This window comes from Scyliorhinus torazame, chromosome 13 (assembly GCF_047496885.1).
Source record: "Scyliorhinus torazame isolate Kashiwa2021f chromosome 13, sScyTor2.1, whole genome shotgun sequence".
NCBI classification, from domain to species: domain Eukaryota; kingdom Metazoa; phylum Chordata; class Chondrichthyes; order Carcharhiniformes; family Scyliorhinidae; genus Scyliorhinus; species Scyliorhinus torazame.
In genome coordinates this window covers 74,830,720-74,852,919 of record NC_092719.1, presented here as the reverse complement: position 1 = coordinate 74,852,919, position 22,200 = coordinate 74,830,720, and the positions used below count along the sequence as shown (strand labels likewise).

Genomic DNA, 22,200 nt, shown 5'->3' with positions numbered 1-22,200 from the left:
CATAAGAGGGTAATTTAGGAGTCTGGTAACAGTGGGGAAGAAGCTGTTTTTGAGTCTGTTCGTGCGTGTTCTCAGACTTCTGTATCTCCAGCCCGATGGAAGAAGCTGGTTAAAAAAGCTTAAAAAGCTGGTTTTCCCAGCGGCGTGGGGTGGAATCAATGTGAGATCCCATTGATCTCACCGCCGGCCAATGACAGGCCACCTCCCACTGAGAAATCCGGGGAGGACAGGGAATCTATTCCAATGGCTCTGAAGCAGTTGGATTGTTGTCAATGCTCAACTGGTTCAGTAATATTCAGTTGGAACAAAATCTGGCATCCTTATCTGGCCTGGCTTATGTGACTCCAGTCCCTATAATACCTTGTAAACTGACCTAAAAAGCCACTTTCCTTTATCAAAGTGTGACTAGTCATTCAAGTAGAGCACCTCTTCAAAGCAACTGGGGATGGCTAATAAATGCTGGCTTTCCAAGCGACGTCACATCCCAAGAATTAATAAAAACTTAAAATGGATTCCCGTTACAGTAATGGAATCAAATGCTAAGGCAGGTATTTATTAAGTGCCACCAACGATGAACTCCTCCCACTATCCATAAAAAGAATCATCACAGATAAACTCATAGAATCATAGAAAAGTTACAGCACAGAAGGAGGCCATTCGGCCCATCTTGCTCATACCAGCCCGAGGACACACAGGTGCCCTTTCTAATTCCACCTTCCTGCACCCAGTCCACAGCCCTGTAGTTAGAGCACGTAAGGTGTAGATCCAGGTACTTTTTAAACAAATTTAAGTCTCTGCCTCCAGCACCAACTCGGGCAGCGAATTCCAGACTCCCACTACCCTCTGCGTAAAAGGGTTCTTCCTCATGTCCTCTCTGCACCTTCTGCCCCTTATCTTGCATGTATGTCCCCTGGTTCTAGAATTCTCCACCAGGGGAAACAATTTTATTTTGTCCACCCTATCTCTTCCCATCATAATTTTGTACACCTCAATTAAGTCACCCCTCAGCCTTCTTTGTTCCAAGGAAAATAACCCCAGCCTGTCCAATCTCTCCTCACAGCCACACCTTTCTAGCCTTGGCAACATTCGTGTAAACCTCCTCTGCAATCTCTCCAGAGCAATAACATCCTTCTTGTAATGTGGCGACCAGAACTGCACACAATACTCCAGTTGTGGCCTCACCAGTGTTTTATACAATTCCAACATTATATCCTTACTTTTACATTCAATACCTCTGCCAATGAAGGAGAGATAAATGAAACCACCTCAATTCAGAATAATACATTCAAATGTTGGTGGCCCCTTTGCTTCTTAGCATTCGGAGCAGGAAATTAGTCCACCATGGTACCTGAGTATTAACCATATTCCTGCTTGGCTATTCCCTTTCACTTGCATGTTATGACCCAGCTATCAATTCCACTATCTCACATGTCCATTGGAGACTTGTTATTGGGGGAATCAGCCTCTGCCAAAGGCAATAACACTCAGATGGAAGATGCTGAGTGGGCTGAACAGGGCCCAATGGGAGCTCGCTGAGGTCGAGCAGTAATCATAATTGGCTTCTATAAATAAATAAATGGCATGAGCAATGAGAAATAAGAAAGTTCCATGCTACTCTCACTCCCGGACCTGCTCCAGCACATCTATTTATAATATATTCTGAATTTTGCACCTCGTCCTTATCCATTGCCTGGTCAGCCTTGCTCGATTCCTTTATTTATGAATCATGACTCTCAGGGAATATGGTTTTAGCTGACAGCTTAAAGACTTGAGCAACAAAAAGTGGCCACGGGAAAAATGTAGCCCTATGTCTGACACCCATGATGTAATGCTATTCTTAACTGGCAAATGTTTAAAATACTGCATAATTACACCTCTAAAACCAAGTCTTAAATGGTTCCCTTCACATGAAGCACTGCAGTAAAATGGGTTGTTATCGTTACTTGCATGCCATTACTATATGGAAAAAGAAACTGATTCAGCTGACAACTCAATTGTTTCGTTTCGAGAGCCGACCTGTAGACATTACAGGGTAGCGCAGCAAGTGTGGAAAATGCATTTGGAGGTTAGACTAATCAAAACCACCTTTCATCGTTCATCCAGATATCTGTAATGAAACAAACTTCGGAAAGTGTATGCAACAAATACAATTAATGTTTCCTCTTTGAAATGTTATCCTTTTCAAAATAAATCAAATGGACTTCTCTTTGGCAGAGAATCCTTTTACTAACTTTGCACGTATCTGAGAGTCGTCAGGCTGTAAGGTAATGGCTCTCTTTTCTACCGCCGTCTCAACTCTTTCCTTTTTTAGGAAAAACTCATGGACGTTTATTTTGTGTCGTCGAAGGAGTTTCTGGAGAACGTTCATGTTCTGGCAGTACTGCTCTTCCTCGCCCTTATACTACAGAGGACATTTCTACAAGCCTCCTACTATGTGGCCATTGAAACCGGCATCAATTTACGTGGAGCCTTGCTGGTGTGTGAGATATCAAATTGCGTCGTGTTGTACCCTGATTCCTGCTGCTCATTTCGAGTAATGCTTTTGTTTTGCCATAAGGCTGTTTGCTTCAGTAAATGCTGCAGCATCTGTAGCCCATCTCAGAGGGCTGTGTGGGAACTGTCCCAAGTAATGTAGCAAAATCTGAAAGGGATTGACTAAGATCTTTTAATAGTGGATATTTGCTTGTCTTACAGAGGGACTTGCATTTATATAGTGCTTGGGATATTCCAACATGTTTAATAGCCAATCAGACACTTTCAAAGTGTACTCACCTTTGCAACATAGAAAACACACAGCAGCCAAGATGCACACAGTAAGATCCAACAAACAGTTATGCGATAATGCCAAGATTATTTGTTTTTAGGTGCTGGTTGAGGGACAAATATTGGCCAGGATCAGGGCAAAGTGCCCTGCCCTTCTTTGAAATAGCTCCATTTTAGGTTTTATATCTCGGCAAAAGGCCTCAGTTTAATATCTTACCTAACAGGTGACACCTCACTCAATGCAGCACTCCCTCATTTAAGGACCCGCCTAGTTTATGGGTTCAGCTCCACTGGAGTGAGTTTGAACCCATAACCGTCTGACTCTAGGTAAAAGTGCTACGACGGGGGCATAAAAAGTATTCAATTTAGTTCAAGGTAACCTTAGCCGTCAGTCACCGTCAGTGCTGATGATTCAATCAATGAAATTGCGCTTCATTTAGTGGGTGCCCCCTCAAGTGAATTGGGGAGGGTGAGGTGATGGTCGGTGGAAGGGGTGCTCTGCTCCCTTGGGATTCTTCAGATTCCTGAATGTGATAATATCATTGAATAATCCAGCTATGACCTATGCACCTCATAACAGCACACTTCAAAATAAATGCTGAATCTTCTTTGCCTCCTTGATGCTTCCTGCTTATCTACCAGTACTTAAACCTCAAATGGTGTAGACAATGTGAACGTTTGACGTGTACTTTTCTGACTTGTTAACAAATATCTTTTTTATCACAGGGTAATGATATTTGCAAAACCTTTTCTGACAGATCACAAAGCCACACTGTGTATTTCTTTGACTGGCTTTTAGATAAATAATACACACCCTAACAAACTTGCTTTCAACAAGTTTTTTTTTTCAAAAGCATATTAATTAATCCCTTTGTATGATTAGCCATATATTTCCTACAAGCCTTTTAGGTCCATGTGTTTGTAGCTGTTAAGTATTCCCCGCTCCCTTTGTCCTGCCATTGGAGGCTGTCCCTTCAGATATCCAGGCCCTAATACTGGAATTCCTTCACAAAACCTCTGCTCTTCTCCACCCCTTACACTTCTGTTAATGAATGAGCTTGCATTTTTGTCGCACCTTCCACAACCAAAGCCCTTGATAACCAATCAAGTACTTTTGAAGAATAGTCACTGATGTAAGCAAAGCAGGCAAATGGTGCACAGCAAGGTCCCACAAGTAACATTGTGATAATGACATTAGCATCTGTTTTAATGATATTGATTGAAGGATAAACATAGGCCAGGAGCTTATTAAAATCTACTTTGTTGACCAAGATTTTAGTCCTCATTCTTCCTTCCTTTGCCTTGGCATCAACCTTTGAGTGATTATATCCCTGTGAAAGGCCTTGGGACATTTTCCTAGTTGAAGGCATGGTATAAATGCAATGTTATTGTTAGTATTAATGCCTGGCTAATTGCCAAAACATCACAGTTGCCTGCAGTATTCTACTTATGAACAAGCAAACTTTCTTCCACTTGATTTAATGGGTCCAAAACATTTTATCCTCCCATTTTGTTGTGTTCTTCTGAGTAACATTAGCATAAGAAGGTATTAATGCTGATTTTCAGCACAAAATATGATGGAATTTCATGAACTAGTGACTTTTGCTGGTTTTACCCTACATCTGAGCTTCCTTCATCTTTTGCACTGAGTCAGTAAACTTTCACCAAAACCCTGTGACGTTCATTAACATTTCTGCACCCTTTGTGCAAAAGACCAGTTTGTTCGAGTTGCATTTACACCTGTCCTGTGAACTGTGTGCCCAACATTTAATATTCCTGGTGATTTCTTTTTAAAAACTCTCCTCACTGAGATTTTCACTTTTTCTTCTGTATCTTTGAAAGCATTTATCGCGTCTCAGATAAAGTTGCTTCTAAACTGAAAACCCTATCGTATTTCCACATGATGTTGGAACTTTAATTCCCATGTATAAAGAATGACTTAAGGAATACAGAGTAAGTTCTGCATTTTCTTTGGGCACAGATTGCTTATGCTGATTTTGATCATACGGAGTATGCTCATGATATTGGCAGGAAATGTTAATGTGAATACCATCAGACAAGACTGGCGTAGGTCTTGGCGTAACTTGCCAATTACACTGTTTGAGGAAATTCCTGGCCTCGAAATGAATCATCGTCACGTTCAGAACACCCACTGTAACATTGAATTGCAGAATATTCACAAAACAGAAGACCATTCAGCTTATTGTATCTTTGTCAGAAATTTCCTTAATCTCAGATGAGACTTAAATGGCTTAGAAGGCCATTGGGACCATTCATTATATTGGGGGGGATTTTCCAATCTCACCAGCAATTGGCACCGTCGTGGGAGAGAAGGAGAGTGGCCAAAGGTCCGCTGAGAATATCGGCCATTTAAAAAATTTAAACTATCCCCCCTTGATTACACCTGAATTGATAATTTCTCCCTCCCATTTATGAAACCTGCCTGTTCTCAGTAAAAATAATCTCTCAATTTGCTTTGTCTTTAGGCTATGATCTACAACAAGATCCTCCGTCTATCCGCCTCCAATATGTCAACGGGAGAGGTGACCTTGGGTCAAATCAATAACCTTGTTGCCATAGAAACAAACCAGTTGATGTGGTTCGTATTCCTCTGTCCAAATCTGTGGGCCATGCCAGTTCAGGTAAAGCTCTCAAGCCTAATCTTACCGACAGCCCCGAAATGTCAAACAGGTAGACTATTACAAATGGAAAAGCTACTTTTGAAAGTCAAATTGAGTCCGACTGTACCTTGTTCAGTGGAAAGTAGATTGCTTTACTTAACTAATATAATATACTTGTACACTGAGTCAGTTAGCTTGCTTAAGAGAATGTCCTGGATTGAATTGTGTTCTCTGTGTTGGCACAAACATGTTGCAGACTTTTGGAAACTTATTGGGCAACTCAAGGCAGTAATTTGAGCAGTCAAGTATATCCATGTTAGTTCAGTTCTCTGTTATGTTTTTGCATTGGCACTTGACTAATGTTTTCCACGATACAAAAGGATTAATTTCACAGAACAATCTTTCTTTGGAGTAAAATGTAACAAAGGCTTTCAAAAGCAACGAAGCTACGGATTTGTCACTGCACATTTTATGCTTAGTCCTGAAGAACGAAGGAAAGCAAATACTGAAAAATGTCTTATTGGGCTGTCAATCCAATTCCTTCAATAGGCTCTAAACCAGTGACTAGTGAGTGGGTAACGTGTGTGGCCCTCCTTCATCTTTAATGGCGTAAGATTGAAATTGGGCACGTTCACTAACTATAACCCCTGAATAACATTGAACACATTTGACACATGTCGAATGTTTCACAAGTTACAGAAAATGCTTAATCATTTATATATTAATAGAACTATCATCAACTTCAAGTGGTAAAAACAAAATACATGTTTATACTTTGGACGCAAAGGATTATATTGGGGGGGATTTTCCAATCTCACCAGCAATTGGCACCGTCGTGGGAGAGAAGGAGAGTGGCCAAAGGTCCGCTGAGAATATCGGCCATTTAAAAAATTTAAATTATCCCCCCTTGATTGATGTGTTGGGTACTCTGCTACACAGACGAACCAACACGGTTGCGAATGGTACAACTCATTTTTATTACTCACATTTATTTACAGTGGTAAACTGGTTACTGAGGTTCGATCATAACCCTAGAATCTGTGGACCTATTCCTAATACAATCTTGGAGTGGCACTCAGCACATGGTGGATGTCTGAGTGGCTTGCTGTGAGCTTTGTGCCCTGAGCTGTCTCCTGCTGGAATGCCCGGGAAGTGTCGTGTTCCCTGTTTTGTAGTGTGTATGCTCTTGCCTGTGATTGGCTGTGGTGTTGTGTGTGTGTTGATTGGTCCGTTGATCTGTCCATCAGTATGTATGTATGTTTGTACCATGATGTTTACCTGAATATCATGAAATCCCCCTTTTTTACAAGAACATGTGCCTATGTGGTTATAAATAGAGATGTGTACTGAGTGCAGCTGGATGCGTGTGTGTGCAATATCTACAGCATGTACATGGGGCTAAACTATATACAAGGGGCGATGTCAGGTGCGACATAGCAACGAGGTTGTACCATAAACAAAGAACGGGGAAATGTTGAACTACAAAACAAACTCCTGTAATGACAAGGAAGAACAGAAACATATTAACACAGTGGTATTATGAGTTCAATGTACAAACAGGCTCATAAGTCCAGTCTAGTAGTTGGGCGACGAATTTGGGTTGACCGCCTCAAGGGTGGGTCTGGATCCACCGGCTGAGGAATGGGCCTGGCCACGGGCGACGACGGAAGGGGCATGGTGGCAGGAAGCTCCACAAAGTCGATATCAGGAACAACAGGAGGGCGCGGTGTAAGTTCCCGTAGCGAGCGTGGAAGCAGGCGAAGAGCCCGGCGATTGCGCCTACGAATGGATCCATCAGGCATGCGAACCAGGAACGAGCGGGGAGCCACGCGTCGGAGAACTTCGGCAGGTGCTGACCAGCCACCTTCTGGTAGGTGGATGCGGACGTCGTCTCCAGGCGCCAGGGCGGGAAGATCAGTTGCCCGTGTGTCATCTGCCATCTTCTGGCGAACGCGCTGCTGTTGCATCCTGTGTAGTACCGGAGCATGGTTGGTTGTGGGTACCAGAATGGATGGCACAGTGGTCCTGAGGGTGCGACCCATCAACAGCTGGGCTGGTGAGATGCCAGTGGCTAGAGGGGCCGAGCGATAGGCCAGCAGGGCTAGGCAGAAATCCAATCCGGCAGCAGCAGCCTTGCAGAGGAGCCGCTTGACGATGTGAACGCCCTTCTCCGCCTTTCCATTGGACTGGGGATGCAGAGGGCTGGACGTCACGTGTGTGAAGCCATATGAAGCAGCAAAGGACGACCATTCCTGGCTGGCAAAACAGGGCCCATTGTCCGACATGACAGTAATCGGAATGCCGTGGCGAGCGAAGGTGTCTTTGTAGGCCCTTATGACAGCAGACAATGTCAAATCATGCAGACGTATGACCTCTGGATAGTTTGAAAAGTAATCAATGACGATTACATAGTCCCTGCCGAGCGCGTGAAAAAGGTCCACACCCACCTTCGCCCAGGGGGATGTCACCAGCTCATGGGGCTGAAACGTCTCAGGAGGTTGCACCAGTTGAAACCTTTGGCAGGTGGGGCAGTTGAGCACCAGATTGGCAATGTCATCACTGATGCCCGGCCAGTATACTGCCTCTTGGGCCCTCCGTCTGCACTTCTTGACCCCCAGATGGCCTTTGTGTAGTTGGTCGAGGACCAGCTTGTGCATGCTGTGCGGAATCACAATCCGGTCCAGTTTTAGGACACCATCAATGACGGCCAAGTTGTCTCGGACATTGTAGAACTGCGGGCACTGTCCTTTGAGCCACCCTCCCGTCATGTGGCGCATCACCTGTTGTAGAAGGGGGTCAGCTGCAGTCTCCCGGTGAATACGGGCCAGACTGGAGTCGTCAGCTGGCAGATTTGCCGATGTGAAGGCCACCTGCGCTTCAACCTGACAGACGAACCCCTCCGAATCGGGCGGTGTGCTCACTGCTCTAGATAGGGCATCTGCAATGATAAGGTCCTTTCCCGGGGTGTAGACCAGTTGGAAGTCATACCTCCTGAGTTTAAGTCGGATGCGCTGGAGGCGAGGGGTCATCTCGTTCAGGTCCTTATGTATGATGCTGACCAGGGGGCAATGGTCAGTCTCAAAGGTAAACTAGGGGAGACCATACATGTAGTCATGGATCTTGTCTATTCCGGTCAGCAAACCCAGGCACTTCTTTTCGACCTGTGCGTAGCGCTGTTCTGTGTGGGTCATGGCCCGCAAGGCATAGGCAACCGGGGCCCATGACGCAGTGTCATCCCATTGCAGGAGTACCGCCCCAATGCCGGACTGGCTGGCATCAGTTGAAATTTTAGTGTCACGAGATGTGTCGAAAAACGGCAATACCGGGGCTGTGGTGAGCTTAATTTTGAGCTCCTCCCATTCCTTCTGGTGTGTGGGCAGCCACTGGAACTCCGTGGACTTCTTGACTAGGCGCAGAGCCGTCGTGTGGGAGGCAAGTTTGGGAATGAACTTCCCAGGAAGTTGTCCATGCCTAGGAAGCGTAGCACTGCTTTCTTGTCTGCCGGCTGCGGCATGGCTGTAATGGCGCTCACCTTGACTGCATCCGGACGGACCCCTGACCGGGATATGTGGTCCCCCAGAAACTTCAGCTCGGTTTGGCCGAAAGAACACTTGTCTTGGTTGAGGTGCAGGCCTTTTTCCCGTATGTGCGATAAGACGCGCTGGAGATGATTGATGTGCTCCTGTGGTGTGGTGGACCAGATGATGACGTCGTCCACGTAGACGCGCACCCCTTCGATGCCCTCCATCATCTGCTCCATGATCCTGTGAAAGACCTCGGATGCCGAGATGATGCCAAATGGCATTCTGTTATAGCAGAACCTGCCGAAAGGGGTGTTGAAGGTGCACAGCTTTTGGCTGGACTGATCCAGTTGGATCTGCCAAAAACCCTTCGAGGCATCCAGTTTTGTGAAGATTTTAGCTCGGGCCATTTCGCTCGTGATCTCTTCCCGTTTGGGTATGGGGTAGTGTTCCCTCATTATGTTGTTGCTGAGGTCTTTTGGATCAATGCAGATCCGGAGCTCGCCGGAGGGCTTCTTAACACACACCATGGAGCTGACCCATGGCGTGGGCTCCGTGACCCGGGATAGCACCGCTTGGTCCTGGAGATCTGCAGCTGCTGCTTGAGGCAGTCTTTGAGTGGCGCTGGGACCCTGCGAGGTGCGTGAATGACCGGGGTGGCGTCCGGTTTGAGCCCTATTCTGTAGGTGTAGGGCAGTGATCCCATGCCCTCGAATGCTTCCTGGTTGTGGGCGAGGAGCGATTGGAACTGTGCCCTGAATTCTGCATCTGGGAAGTCAGATGTGCCTTCTGGAGACAGAGCATGGAGTCATTGCACGAGGTGGAGAACTGTGTGCCTAGCAGGGAGTCCTTTGATGATCCGACTATTTCGAATGAGAGTGTGGCCGTGTGTGTGTTGTGTATCACCTGCAGCTGGCAGGATTCCATAGCCGGGATAACGTTCCCATTGTAGTTGACCATCTTGCAACGGGATGGCCGAATTGGTGGTCTGACCTTCATGGCGTAGAAGGCTGACCATGCTATGAGTTTGGCGGAGGTGCCAGTGTCCAGACGGAATGTTATCAGTGATCGGTTGACCGTTAGGGTGGCACACCATTCATCACCCGGATTGACAGTGTTCACTTGCAACGGCTGGTGGGTCCTGGCTTGAGACATCCGGTTCCCATCAATGACAGCAACACGGAAGGCGTCCCGGTCGTCTGTGTCACTGGTCTGGATATCGTCTGGGCACGACTCGTAGTAAGGAGGCTGAATGGTCCGCACGTCCCTGCGAGGTTGTCGGAATTGGGGAACATTGGCAGGTTGAGCTGCTCGACAGCAGGCAGCGTAGTGGCCCATCTTGCCACAGCGGAGGCATTGTCGGTTTCTTGCCGGACATTGCCGCTTTAAATGCGCAGCTCCGCAGTTGCCGCACGTCGTGACGTCATGGCGTTTGTTGCGCCACTGCACATGCGCAGTTCGGTCTTGCGTCGAGCCCGCCTGCGCATCACGTCCCACTGTGTCGACGTCTTTATTGGCGCGCACAAACGCGGGAGGCCCTGGAAAGCGTGCGAAATGGGCGCCCACGTCCGGGAGGAACTCGATCGCCTGGACCCGTTCGGCCTCGTAGGATGCCTGCCTCACCGATCCGGCCGCGTAGGACACCTGCCGCGTCGATTCGGCCGCTTGAAATTGGGAGTAACGGCTAGTCGCGTTTTCATGCAGGACACAGGCTTCGATTGCGGAGGCTAGGGTGAGGCCTTTAATTTTTAATAGCTGCTGGCGTAGGGTGCCCGAGGTGACCCCAAAAACGATCTGGTCCCGAATCATTGAATTGGAGGTGGTGTTATAACCGCAGGACTGCGCGAGGATACGGAAGTGCGTAAGGAAGGATTGAAAGGGCTCATCCTTACCCTGCAGGCGCTGCTGGAAGAGATACCTCTCGAAACTCTCGTTGACCTCAACGTTGAAGTGTTGGACGAGTTTGAGAAGGACCGTCTTGTACATGGTCTTGTCCTCACCTTCCGCGAACACCAGGGAGTTGTAGACATGGATGGCGTGTTGACCTGCCGTGGAGAGGACGATGGCGATCTTTCTGGTGTCCGAAGCGCTCTCATTTTCATTGGCTTCCAGGAAGAGCTGGAAGCGCTGTTTGAACAGCTTCCAATTGACGTCGAGGTTTCCAGCGACTTGTAGCGGCTGCGGCGTGCTGACGCTGTCCATGGCGCAGGATGGCAGATTCCGGAGGATTTGTAGGTAGGTCCCACAGTTACTCCTGGTACTATGATGTGTTGGGTACTCTGCTACACAGACGAACCAACACGGTTGCGAATGGTACAACTCAGTTTTATTACTAACATTTATTTACAGTGGTAAACTAGTGACTGAGGTTCGATCATAACCCTAAAATCTGTGGACCTATTCCTAACACTATCTTGGAGTGGCACTCAGCACATGGTGGATGTCTGAGTGGCTTGCTGTGAGCTCTGTGCTCTGCGTTGTCTCCTGCTGGAATGCCCGGGAAGTGTCGTGTTCCCTGTTTTGTAGTGTGTATGCTCTTGCCTGTGATTGGCTGTGGTGCTGTGTGTGTGTTGATTGGTCCGTTGATCTGTCCATAAGGATGTATGTATGTTTGTACCATAATGTTTACCTGAATATCATGACATTGATTACACCTGAATTGATAATTTCTCCCTCCCATTTATGAAACCTGCCTGTTCTCAGTAAAAATAATCTCTCAGTCTGCTTTGTCTTTAGGCTATGATCTACAACAAGATCCTCCGTCTATCTGCCTCCAATATGTCCACTTACTCTCCCTTCACTTACCCTCTCTTTACATGCAAATCACTTCAGTCATATCGGTAGGAAAAAAAACACAGTGGAAACCAGCGGTTGTGACTATTCTGCTTCTGGGCAACACTCAACAAAATGTCTTGTGGGCTGCACTCAGAACTCAGGTGGGCCACATATCGCCCACGGGCTGCACATTGCCCACCATTGTCCTAGACCCTACTGTGTATAATTTCCTGAGGAATGATTCTGTGTAATTGTTAGTCAACCAGATCTCCAGAAGTCTTTCCCACACTTCCATTACTTGGTACTCAAGTTATAACTGGCAGGAGTGTCATGATATGCACTCATGCACATAATGAGATACAGACAGGCAGTGACAGACATCCAGTACAGCCAATCAACCACAGGACAGAACACAACCAATCACCAGGCAGAACACTAGAGGGTGGTCTCCCACTATAAAACACACGAGGCATCAGCACTCTGCCTCTTTCAACTGGTGACAACTGTAGTGACAGTCGGGGTGTATGTATCAGTTAGCACCTTCTACACGTGGCTCAGAGCTAGTCTGCTCTAGTTAGTTATAGTAAGCACGCTTAGATTAGTAGAGTGTCAAATCCACAGCGAACTGTGTGCACTGCTTAACAAGTTCAATAAAGCGTATTGAACTAACATCACAGTTTGGAGACTACTTTCAAGTACAACTGCATCCAGTTGCAGTCTGTGTTACCCCAGGGTGAATAACACGACACAAGCGGTTGTTATACCAAGCTCTCCTCCAAGCCACAGATCATTCCGACTTGGAACTATATTGCTGTTTCTTCACCGTTGCTGGGTCATATTCCTGGAACTCCCTCGCTAACAGCACTGTGGGTGTACCAACGCCACATGGACTGCAGCGGTTCAAGAACACAACTCACCCCCACCTACTCAAGGGCAATTAGAGATGGGCCTAGCCAGCGATGTCCATCTCCTATAAAACAATAAAACAAAATGGTGGGTGATCCAGACTTTTCCATACCATACTGCTCCTGTTTTCCCCCCATTAGTTCCCCAATATTCATTTACAATGCTGCTGTTAAATAAACTTTGCATTGCCTCAGAAATAGTCTCCTCCTGCTATGTAGTTATGTCGGAGTTGATGCATGAACTTCTGACTTCTGTTTATGATAGACATTGGTTCAATGTATAGAGGTTGCCATCTGAAAGTATTCTAATCCTGACCCCTTTTATTTCATGCTAGAAAGTGACCATGTTTCCAGCAGTATGTTGCAAACCTGTCTTTGCCTTATGCTTCCACTAAGATGGGCAGCCAATTTAAATAATTATGGCTCCAGCTAGGGGCGATTTAGTTTTTAAGCTTGCTAGCATTTTGCCAGCAGTGGATCAGTTCCCCCTTCCCAGTGTGAGGAGGCCAAGTGCTCAATGGAGGCATCCTCTCTGCAGCAGGCAGAGTGATTATCAGAGCCGAAAGCTCCATGACCCATTGATAGACCACAAAGAGGAAAGGTTGCTCTGTGTCCCAATGATCCTCCCCAGCAGACTAACCCATCCACTGTCTCCCCTCCACTAAAATATTGAATTATTGTTTTCTTTCTGAGTGTGCCTCCACTTTGAGCAGTCCTCATATTCCCAGACCCAGCCTCAGCAGTACCTACCTCTCCCAGTGGGGCTGCCGATGCTCCAGAGATGCCAGCCTGATAGAAATCAGATTTTCTGGTTAGCTATAGATGAGGTAGATAAAAGGTTTGATTAAGAAATCATTATAGATAATTGACTAAATCATATTAACCATGAGAGTAAGAAAAGCTGACCAGCTAGGAATTAATCAGATAAGACTTGAAATGTTCATATTTTGCAAGTTGTTCAAGACTGACCAGAATCTAAGGCCAGTGACAAAATACTTAATTGTAGGCATATGCCTTCCTAGGCCTGGACAGATCCGTTTCCATGATAACAGTCAGTCAGGGTCACAATGACTTTTCGAAAACTGTGTTAATCTAATTAATGTTAGAGGCATAATTGGCAAGCCAGGGTATGGAAAATTACAAAATGATACCAAGACATTTATCTCTTAAATTGACAGACAGACAGTTTGGTCAAATTGAGTGAATTATAAATTAGTTGAAGCCAATCACAGCTGTAAAGAAGGCAAAACTTTAAGATAAGGATCTCCTTAAAAATCAATTGTCGGATGGAAAAACTCATTCCGGAATCAGTCTATCACTTTCTGAAACCTATGTCTTGCTGCTGCCTTTGCTATCGCCATTTTTCTTTTGTTTAAAATCAATCCGGAATTTTGTACTGTGTATTATGGCTTGAAGGGTTACCACGAGTTGTATTTTAAACTCAACCACTGTATTTGCTTACGACAATCAATCTGACCTACGTTTGTGTCGTAACCAAGACTAAGTAGGGTTTAACGCATATCCAGGGTTACACGAATAGATATAGAGATCCATCACAGCCCTTTGACTGGGTCTGCAGCATGGCGAGCCCACCCGCCGATTGTCCTTAATAGTTTGGCAAGCATGGAGGTGGCCAATTAGGAGGCCGCCTCCATGATAATAGCTCTGCTGGTCTGGCTCCCAGCCAACTCATCAAATCCCCAACCCGTTAATTTTTAAAAAATAATTGCCAGCTGCGGTTGCCTGCAGTTTCAATTGCTGTCTCTGGACATATGCTGGATAGTTATCATTATAGGAATAGTGATGCATGGCTGATCCCACAACCTATTGTTATCACAGTAGGGGGCTCTGTAAATTCATAGTTTGATTCACAGTTCCAAGTGGTTATAAATCCTTTGATGTGGGGCTATGAATAAAAAATGTCTGTTTCCATAGGTGATTGGGTACTTGAAGGACATGTTTGCTGTTATAATGGGTTAAAATACTGAAAATAATTTTAATATATCAAATAGATTTTTATGAATGAGAGTGTTTTGTAACCATGAAGTCACCATGGTTCCTGAGGTATTCCCATGGTGCATACCGGGTGATTTGACATGGAGGGTGTATGGGAAAAGGGTGTGGAGGGCTGAGGGATTATTGGTTGATGTAAGTTGGCACTAGGTTAGCATAGGGGCTATAAAGAGTCATGGTAGAATGAAGTGGTTTGGAATAGTGGGCATGGATTCATGAGGGGCATGGGGTGGCATGAATGGGGCATGGGAAGTGTGTGGGGAGGGCTGAGGGGTGATGGCTTGAGAGATTGTTTTCTGTTTTCTTGTTTGCATTGAAACTTGGATGGCGTCCCCAGAACCAAGGCAGGCCTTTTAAGCAGCACCCCTCACCACCTGATGTTAAATCGGTGGAATAACCACCAAACTAAGTTACAGAAGACATTCTGCTGATTCATAATTGATTTATTGTGACACTGCAGTTCAGTACAAGCACTGGTTTCCACTCTTCACTTCTCGATCCTCTCCCTGTTCCCCAACAAGTGAAGAACCCTATCTCAATTCACTGTGAAGCAAGGCCTGGTTTACGCTTAAAGGGACCTGTTTTTTCTAAAATTGACAACCGGCAGACCCTGTGATTGCTTCCAAGCTCTTTCCGGTTGTGAATCAGGACTTTTCTCCCACCCTGCACTCCCAATTTGGCAAGGACACTCCTAACCCTTAATATTTCACTTAATGTTGTTCCCTTGATTACTCTCCTACAATGTGAATTCTTTATTCTTCATCACAGATTATTATGGGCGTGATTTTGTTATATTACATGCTGGGAAAGAGTGCCCTGATTGGTGCGTCTGTCATAGCCCTCCTTGCTCCTCTGCAGTATTTCATAGCGACTAAGTTCACAGATGCACAGAAAAGTACACTGGTAAGTACTGAGTGTTTTCAAACAGGAAATCAACCCCAGCTTCATGTGTGATACAATTCACTGGTTATGTCAAGTCAATCTGTGGGTCTTGGTTTATATATTGGGTTGTGCTCAAAGGGAGCAGAGGTGTATACTTTCCATTTCAACTTCCTGTTTCCAGATTAAAACACTAACAGATCAGGGTAGAACGTATTGCTAAATAAACACCAAATTAAGAATTCTTAAATTCATAGAATCCCTACAGTGCAGAAAGAAGCTATTCAGGCCATCAAGCCTCGACCAACCCTCTGAAAGAGCACCCTCCCTAGGCCCACTCCCCTGCCTTATCTCCATAACTCTATCTCACCTACACATCTTTGGACACAAAGGGACAATTTTTAGCATGTCCAATCCACCTATCCTGCACACAATAATAATAATAATAATCGCTTATTGTCACAAGTAGGCTTCAATGAAGTTACTGTGAAAAGCCCCCAGTCGCCACATTCCGGCGCCTGTTCAGGGAGGCCAGTACGGGATTTGAACGCACGCTGCTGGCATTGTTCTGCATTACAAGCCAGCTGCTTAGCCCACTGTGCTAAATCATGTTTGGACTGTGGAGGAAACTGGAGCACCCGGATGAAACCCACACAGGCATGAGGAGAACGTATAGACTCCACACAGTCATGCATTGCCGGAATTGAACCCGGGTCCCTGGAGTTGTGAGGCAGCAGTGCTAACCACTCTGCCACCGTGCTACCCATGTCTTTGGTCCTTTCTGCACTTCGTAACGCAGAACCCCTCTGGGCCCTAAAAATGTTTACACACCGCATTAATAATAGAACAAAGTATGCCAAAATATGTTTGTTTGGTGGGGAGGCGGGGTGGGGGTGGGGGGTCCAATATTTAACTGGATATATGAGTTGCATTGCCTGTACTTAAATCCAACTCTGCCACCAATATGCTGCTCCAATACACTTATCCTTAACCTCAAAAAGAGAACCCTGATCTCAGAGACCAGGGTGCGGGTGAAAGGTTTGCACATTCCACAGCATCTACCTTGCAGCACTCGTTCCTGCTACACGTGCAGCCCTTGCCCTGCCCCACTCAACTCTCCGGTCTGGTTGTTAGCTGCGAGTCTTGTGCAGCCAGGGGCTAGACCTGTGCCTCAATTTCCCCAAGGCCATGCCACTGGCCCAGAGGGTGAAAAGCAATGGGGAAATAGGTCCTCCCTTCACAGTGCGATGCAGTTCCGCCTTGCCCTACTGTTGGGTGTCTTCCGAAGCAGATCTACTCTTTATTGCATCTTAAAGTAAACAGAGTCTTCTCAATTACAATTAACGGCTGCTCCAAATGTATCATTACATTTCCTGGTCTCGTAGTTAGCATAGTTTCGCAGCTCAGAAATGACGATGATTTTTTTTAAAAGCACCATTGTTTCTAATCATTTCACAGGACTACTCTACAGAAAGATTGAAGAATACCAACGAGATCTTAAAGGGGATCAAACTTCTGAAACTTTATGCCTGGGAGCACATTTTCTGTAACAATGTGGAAAAGACTAGAATGCAGGAGTTAACCAGTCTCAAGAGTTTTGCACTTTACACGTCCTTATCCAGTATGTATTTGCCAGAATGCACGCGTTGCCTTCGTGATAATTAAAATACTTCCGATATTTTCGGAAAGCAGAATTGGTAGGTGCGGAGTTTCCTCATCTTGCAAATGCGATGGATCTTCGGCGGGTTGGGCTTTTCACTGGCCAGGTAGTTTTTCAGGATCTGTAATCCAGATCAGCATTGGATCCTGTGACATCATTGCCGGTTGCCTTTGCTATGTGTGTGTCGCTATGTTGACAGTGTTACGCTCATACACATTGTTGCTGTTACCTGTCTTGCATGGAGAGGAGGGCAAGCTTGCAGTCAACAGTTGGACCTGGAAAATTGGTCCCTTTAAAATTTAATCTCTGACTCCCCGGTCCACACTACGGTTGGAAAGACAATGGCATTCATTGCTCCAATAGGCTGCAGTTTAATTTGAAATATTAAGTATGTCTTCCATTTGCACTTAATTTAAAGTAGGTGGTATAAGAGAAGGATTCGGTACATTCAGGGTTAACCTGGGACTGAGTACAGTATACCCCACCGGTGATGTAAGAAGGCACCTGACCGAGAGCTTAGGTCAGCAGTGTAAAACTAGGAGGCAACATGTAAGGACATGCCATCGCATCCTCTCCATTATCTGTATTCGCTACTGGAAGTAAATATATAGTCAGTAATGCTTGGAAGAGGGTGGCACGGTGGCGCAGTGGTTAGTACTGCTGCCTCACAGTGCCGAGGACCCAGGTTTGATCCCAGCCCTAAGTCACTGGCCGTGCGGAGTTTGCACATTCTCCCTGTGTTTGCGTGGGTCTCACCCCCACAATCCAAAGATGCGCAGAATAGGTGGATTTGCCACGAGAATTCTTCCCTTAATTGAAAAATGGCGAAGAATCACTGAAACGACTACATGATGACATTAATAAGTTCCATCCAACCATCAGACTCACCATGGACTACTCTCCAAAATCCGTTGCATTCTTGGACACGCTCGTTTCCATCAAGGACAGTCACCTCAGCACTTCGCTTTACCGCAAACCCACGGATAACCTCACGATGCTCCACTTCTCCAGCTTCCACCCTAAACACATTAAAGAAGCCATCCCCTATGGACAAGCTCTCCGTATACACAGGATCTGCTCAGACGAGGAGGAGCGTAACAGACATCTACGGACGTTGAAAGATGCCCTCATACGAACGGGATATGGCGCTCGACTCATCGATCGACAGTTCCAACACGCCACAGCAAAAAACCGCATCAACCTCCTCAGACGACAAACATGGGACACAACCAACAGAATACCCTTCGTCGTCCAGTACTTCCCCGGAGCGGAGAAACTACGACATCTTCTTCACAGCCTTCAACACGTCATCGATGAAGATGAACATCTTGCCAAGGTCATCCCCACACCCCCACTACTTGCCTTCAAACCGCGCAACCTCAAACAAACCATTGTTTGCAGCAAACTACCCAGCCTTCAGAACAGTGACCACGACACCACACAACCCTGCCATGGCAATCTCTGCAAGACGTGCCAGATCATCGACATAGATACCACCATTACACGTGAGAACACCACCCACCAGGTACGCGGTACATACTCGTGCAACTCGGCCAACGTTGTCTACCTCATAGGCTGCAGGAAAGGATGTCCCGAAGCGTGGTATATTGGCGAGACCATGCAGACGCTGCGACAACGAATGAACGGTCATCGCGCGACAATCGCCAGGCAGGAATGTTCCCTTCCAGTCGAGGAACACTTCAGCAGTCAAGGGCATTCAGCCTCTGATCTCCAGGTAAGCGTTCTCCAAGGCGGCCTTCAGGATGCGCGACAACGCAGAATCGCCGAGCAGAAACTTATAGCTAAGTTCCGCACACGTGATTGCGGCCTCAACCGGGACCTGGGATTCATGTCGCATTACATTCATCCCCCACCATCTGGCCTGCAAAATCCTACCATCTGTCCTGGCTTGACACAATTCACACCTCTTTAACCTGGGGTTACCCCATCTCTGGATCTGTAAAGATTTAATCACCTGCTAATGCTCGTATTCCAGGCATTGTCTGGCATCTTTGAATCTGTCTATATATATATGTTTCTGGAACATACCTCTTCATTCACCTGAGGAAGGAGCAGCGCTCCGAAAGCTAGTGACATCGAAACAAACCTGTTGGACTTTCACCTGGTGTTGTAAGACTTCTTACTGTGCTCGCCCCAGTCCAACGCCGGCATCTCCACATCATTAAAAAGTAATGTTAGTAAGGATTTCTTTATAACTTCTACAAGACTGCTGAATGATGCCAAAGCAGCATGGACCGTGGGTAGCGGCAAACCAACTAAACTGGCCTTAGAGTTGGATTGTTGTGCATTCAAGCCCCAATCCAGAGGGAGAGGGAGCAAAATCTAAGCTGTTTCTGTGGCAGATACCATCTTTGAGACATACAACCATGCCCTTGTCTGTCTGCCTCTTCAGGCAGTTGTAACTATCCTGCGGCACTATTTCACAGGAGAACAGGGGAGGTCTCCCTCGCTTCCTGGACAACAATTATCCTTCAATCCAACACCTAAATCAGATTATTTCACCATTTATCTCATTGAAATGTGTGGGCACTTGGTGTGAGTATTTGCTACACTACAACAGTGCAAAAGTGCTTCATCGGCTGTAGAGTGCTTTGGAGATTCTGAGGTCCTGAAATAGAAATGCAAGCCCTTTTGTTAATGCTATGCCTGTCCATATATGCCCACCCATAATCTGTAATCCGACCAGTCATTTTTCTGGAAACCCTGCTGGAATGGGTCTTCTTCCCAACCAGGGGAGAAACTCTTGCTCCGTAGTGTATAAGTTATAGCGATGATTCTGAGTGCCACTTGGTCTCCTTTCACTCTGTTTTGTCCACTTTGTTTTTCCAGTATTTATGAACGCAGCGATACCAATAGCAGCAGTATTAGCGGTAAGAACACATTTAATCAAAACTTGCCATTTACCGAGCAGAGAGTTTTGTCACGTAGCTTCCTGAACACCGATCAGCCAGATGTTTACATTTTAGAACAGTTCGTTGTAACAATTTGAAATCAAATTGCTCAGCTCCTGCTTGATCGGCAGTTGGAGCGTAGACGCAAATCCTAATGGAAAACATGAGCTTCGAATTGTCAGGTTATAAAATGGCATATTCACATTACACAAGTTAACCTTGCTTCTATGCTGATTATCTACGCAATACGGTTCATCGTCAGATACTGCTGGTGTGAAAAAGACTTCTCTTTATATTAATGTGAGGGAGAAATTCAGAAAAGTGGACAGAACGAGCCAAAGTTTGGCTATTGGGTCTCATTTAAATGCCGCTGATCCCTGTTGGACCAAGGCCCAATTGAAATTGAGTCTCAGGCGTCAATTGTATTGGTTCAGTGAGCTGCAGTGGGCAGTCGAGTGCCTCGATGCAACTTGACCAGGGCCTGCCCAGTTCAAACAAGATCCGACACTGAGCTGACCTGCAGATATTGGAGTTGGGGGCCCGAGTGGGGTGATGGATATGAAGTTGAGTGGGGGCTGGTCTTGAAGTGGGATGAAGTGGGTGCCTTGCTCCTTTCGAATTCGCCAGCCTCCCAATTTGGCCACAGACCTATTTACAACGAAAGTGGAACATGGGAGTCAGTGGCCCAAAATTGGTCATCGCAAGATTGGTTTTTGGCACAAAAACACATGCTCAACAATTCTGAATTCTACCCCACCACCAGTAACTCCAGCTGTGACTGAATAAATAGAAGAGCAAACAGCCCAGTTATGAATGACAAAGATTCACAAATGGAGATATTTAACTCTGTGAAGACCTATTCTATTGACCAGCACCAATGAGATTTTATGTGTAGCCAAGCTCCTGTGTTATATCATTGAGGTATAAAGTCGAATTGAAACGTGGCACAATGCAGGTGATTACAAATTGGCCACCTGATTTGCACTCCAACTAATTTTAATTCTGTTAACGGCAATGGCAAAAAGTGTTTTTTTTAAATCATTGCCCATTTAATGGTATTGCCCCAACTGCATTTATACCTCATTGTTCATCAAGTCAATCTTTCGCATTGATATGTATGTCAAAACCCATGTTTTCCATAGCATAGGATTGTTAGCTGAGAAAAGACAAAGGTCCATCCACCATCTTGCTAGTCAGATCATTGACTTGGACTTCGAATTAATTCCTTCAGTCCCATGTGGGACAATGGGCAGCAAGTCCCCACCACTGGCCCTGATTCATCACAATATCCCTTTATCCCTTGCTCCATCCCAGGTGTTGTCCTGTGCTTGAAGCTTCTCCGCAAATGTACTTCACCAGGTCGTCTTTAGTTTGGCCTTATTTTCCTCAGCGCCTACAATGATAGTGGAATTGTTTACTTATGATAATCAATGTCACTGAGGTAAATCTTGACTTTGTACGATAGTGTAAAAGAGACGATAACAAACCAATAGCCTCTTTCACATTTCTCCCAATTTTTATTTCTCCAGTCATCATTTATTTTACACTTCAGTAGAAAGTTGAAATCTACCACATATAATCTATAACCATGCAGAAAAAGCCAGTGGTGAAGATATAAGGATCGTTGAGACTATGGTCACATTTTTCATCCCAAGCATGCTACAAGTTGTGGACAAAATTACTCCTATATTGTATCCCAAAGTGTTAAAAATGCAAACAATGCTGCAGTTACTGAGCAGAGTACAGGCTAAGTGGCAGATTAATCACCTTAAACTTTGTAAATGTGGTGGCTATGACTTGGTTCCGAGGTTTTGCCTTCACTAAAAAAATAAACCATTTTCTACAGTCCTGGATTCAAATTCATGCATCAGGCTGCAGGACAGCTGGACATTTTTATTTTATTTTCACCCTTTGTCTGTTTTCTCCCACATTAATTTACTGGGTGGAAGCCGACACAATAATGGAAGATTGCAACTGGGAAAGCAAACATATAGGCTGGGAATTCCCAGCCCTTCCCGCGTGGCATGTTTTCCTGTGCCAGAGGCAGCTTCCTCACTGGTCATCTCCCTTTCCCCCCCAAAGCCTACCGCATCTTTCATGGCTTGCCTGCCCCATTGCCAGGGACCAGAATATCCCACTGATTGTCAAGGA

At 45.8% G+C, this 22,200-nt stretch overlaps 1 protein-coding gene across 3 annotated transcripts in view; it reads left to right on the top strand.

Moving 5' to 3' along the window:
* Nucleotides 1-22,200, top strand: part of LOC140388118 (ATP-binding cassette sub-family C member 9-like) — a 299,102-nt gene that overhangs the window by 97,777 nt on the left and 179,125 nt on the right. For all 3 annotated transcript variants that reach the window (XM_072471781.1, XM_072471779.1, XM_072471780.1), the window contains exons 8-12: nucleotides 2,312-2,476; nucleotides 5,250-5,405; nucleotides 15,367-15,501; nucleotides 16,936-17,098; nucleotides 19,988-20,028. In XM_072471781.1, the coding sequence (XP_072327882.1) occupies nucleotides 2,312-2,476; nucleotides 5,250-5,405; nucleotides 15,367-15,501; nucleotides 16,936-17,098; nucleotides 19,988-20,028 (660 nt within the window). The remainder of the gene's footprint in view (nucleotides 1-2,311; nucleotides 2,477-5,249; nucleotides 5,406-15,366; nucleotides 15,502-16,935; nucleotides 17,099-19,987; nucleotides 20,029-22,200) is intronic.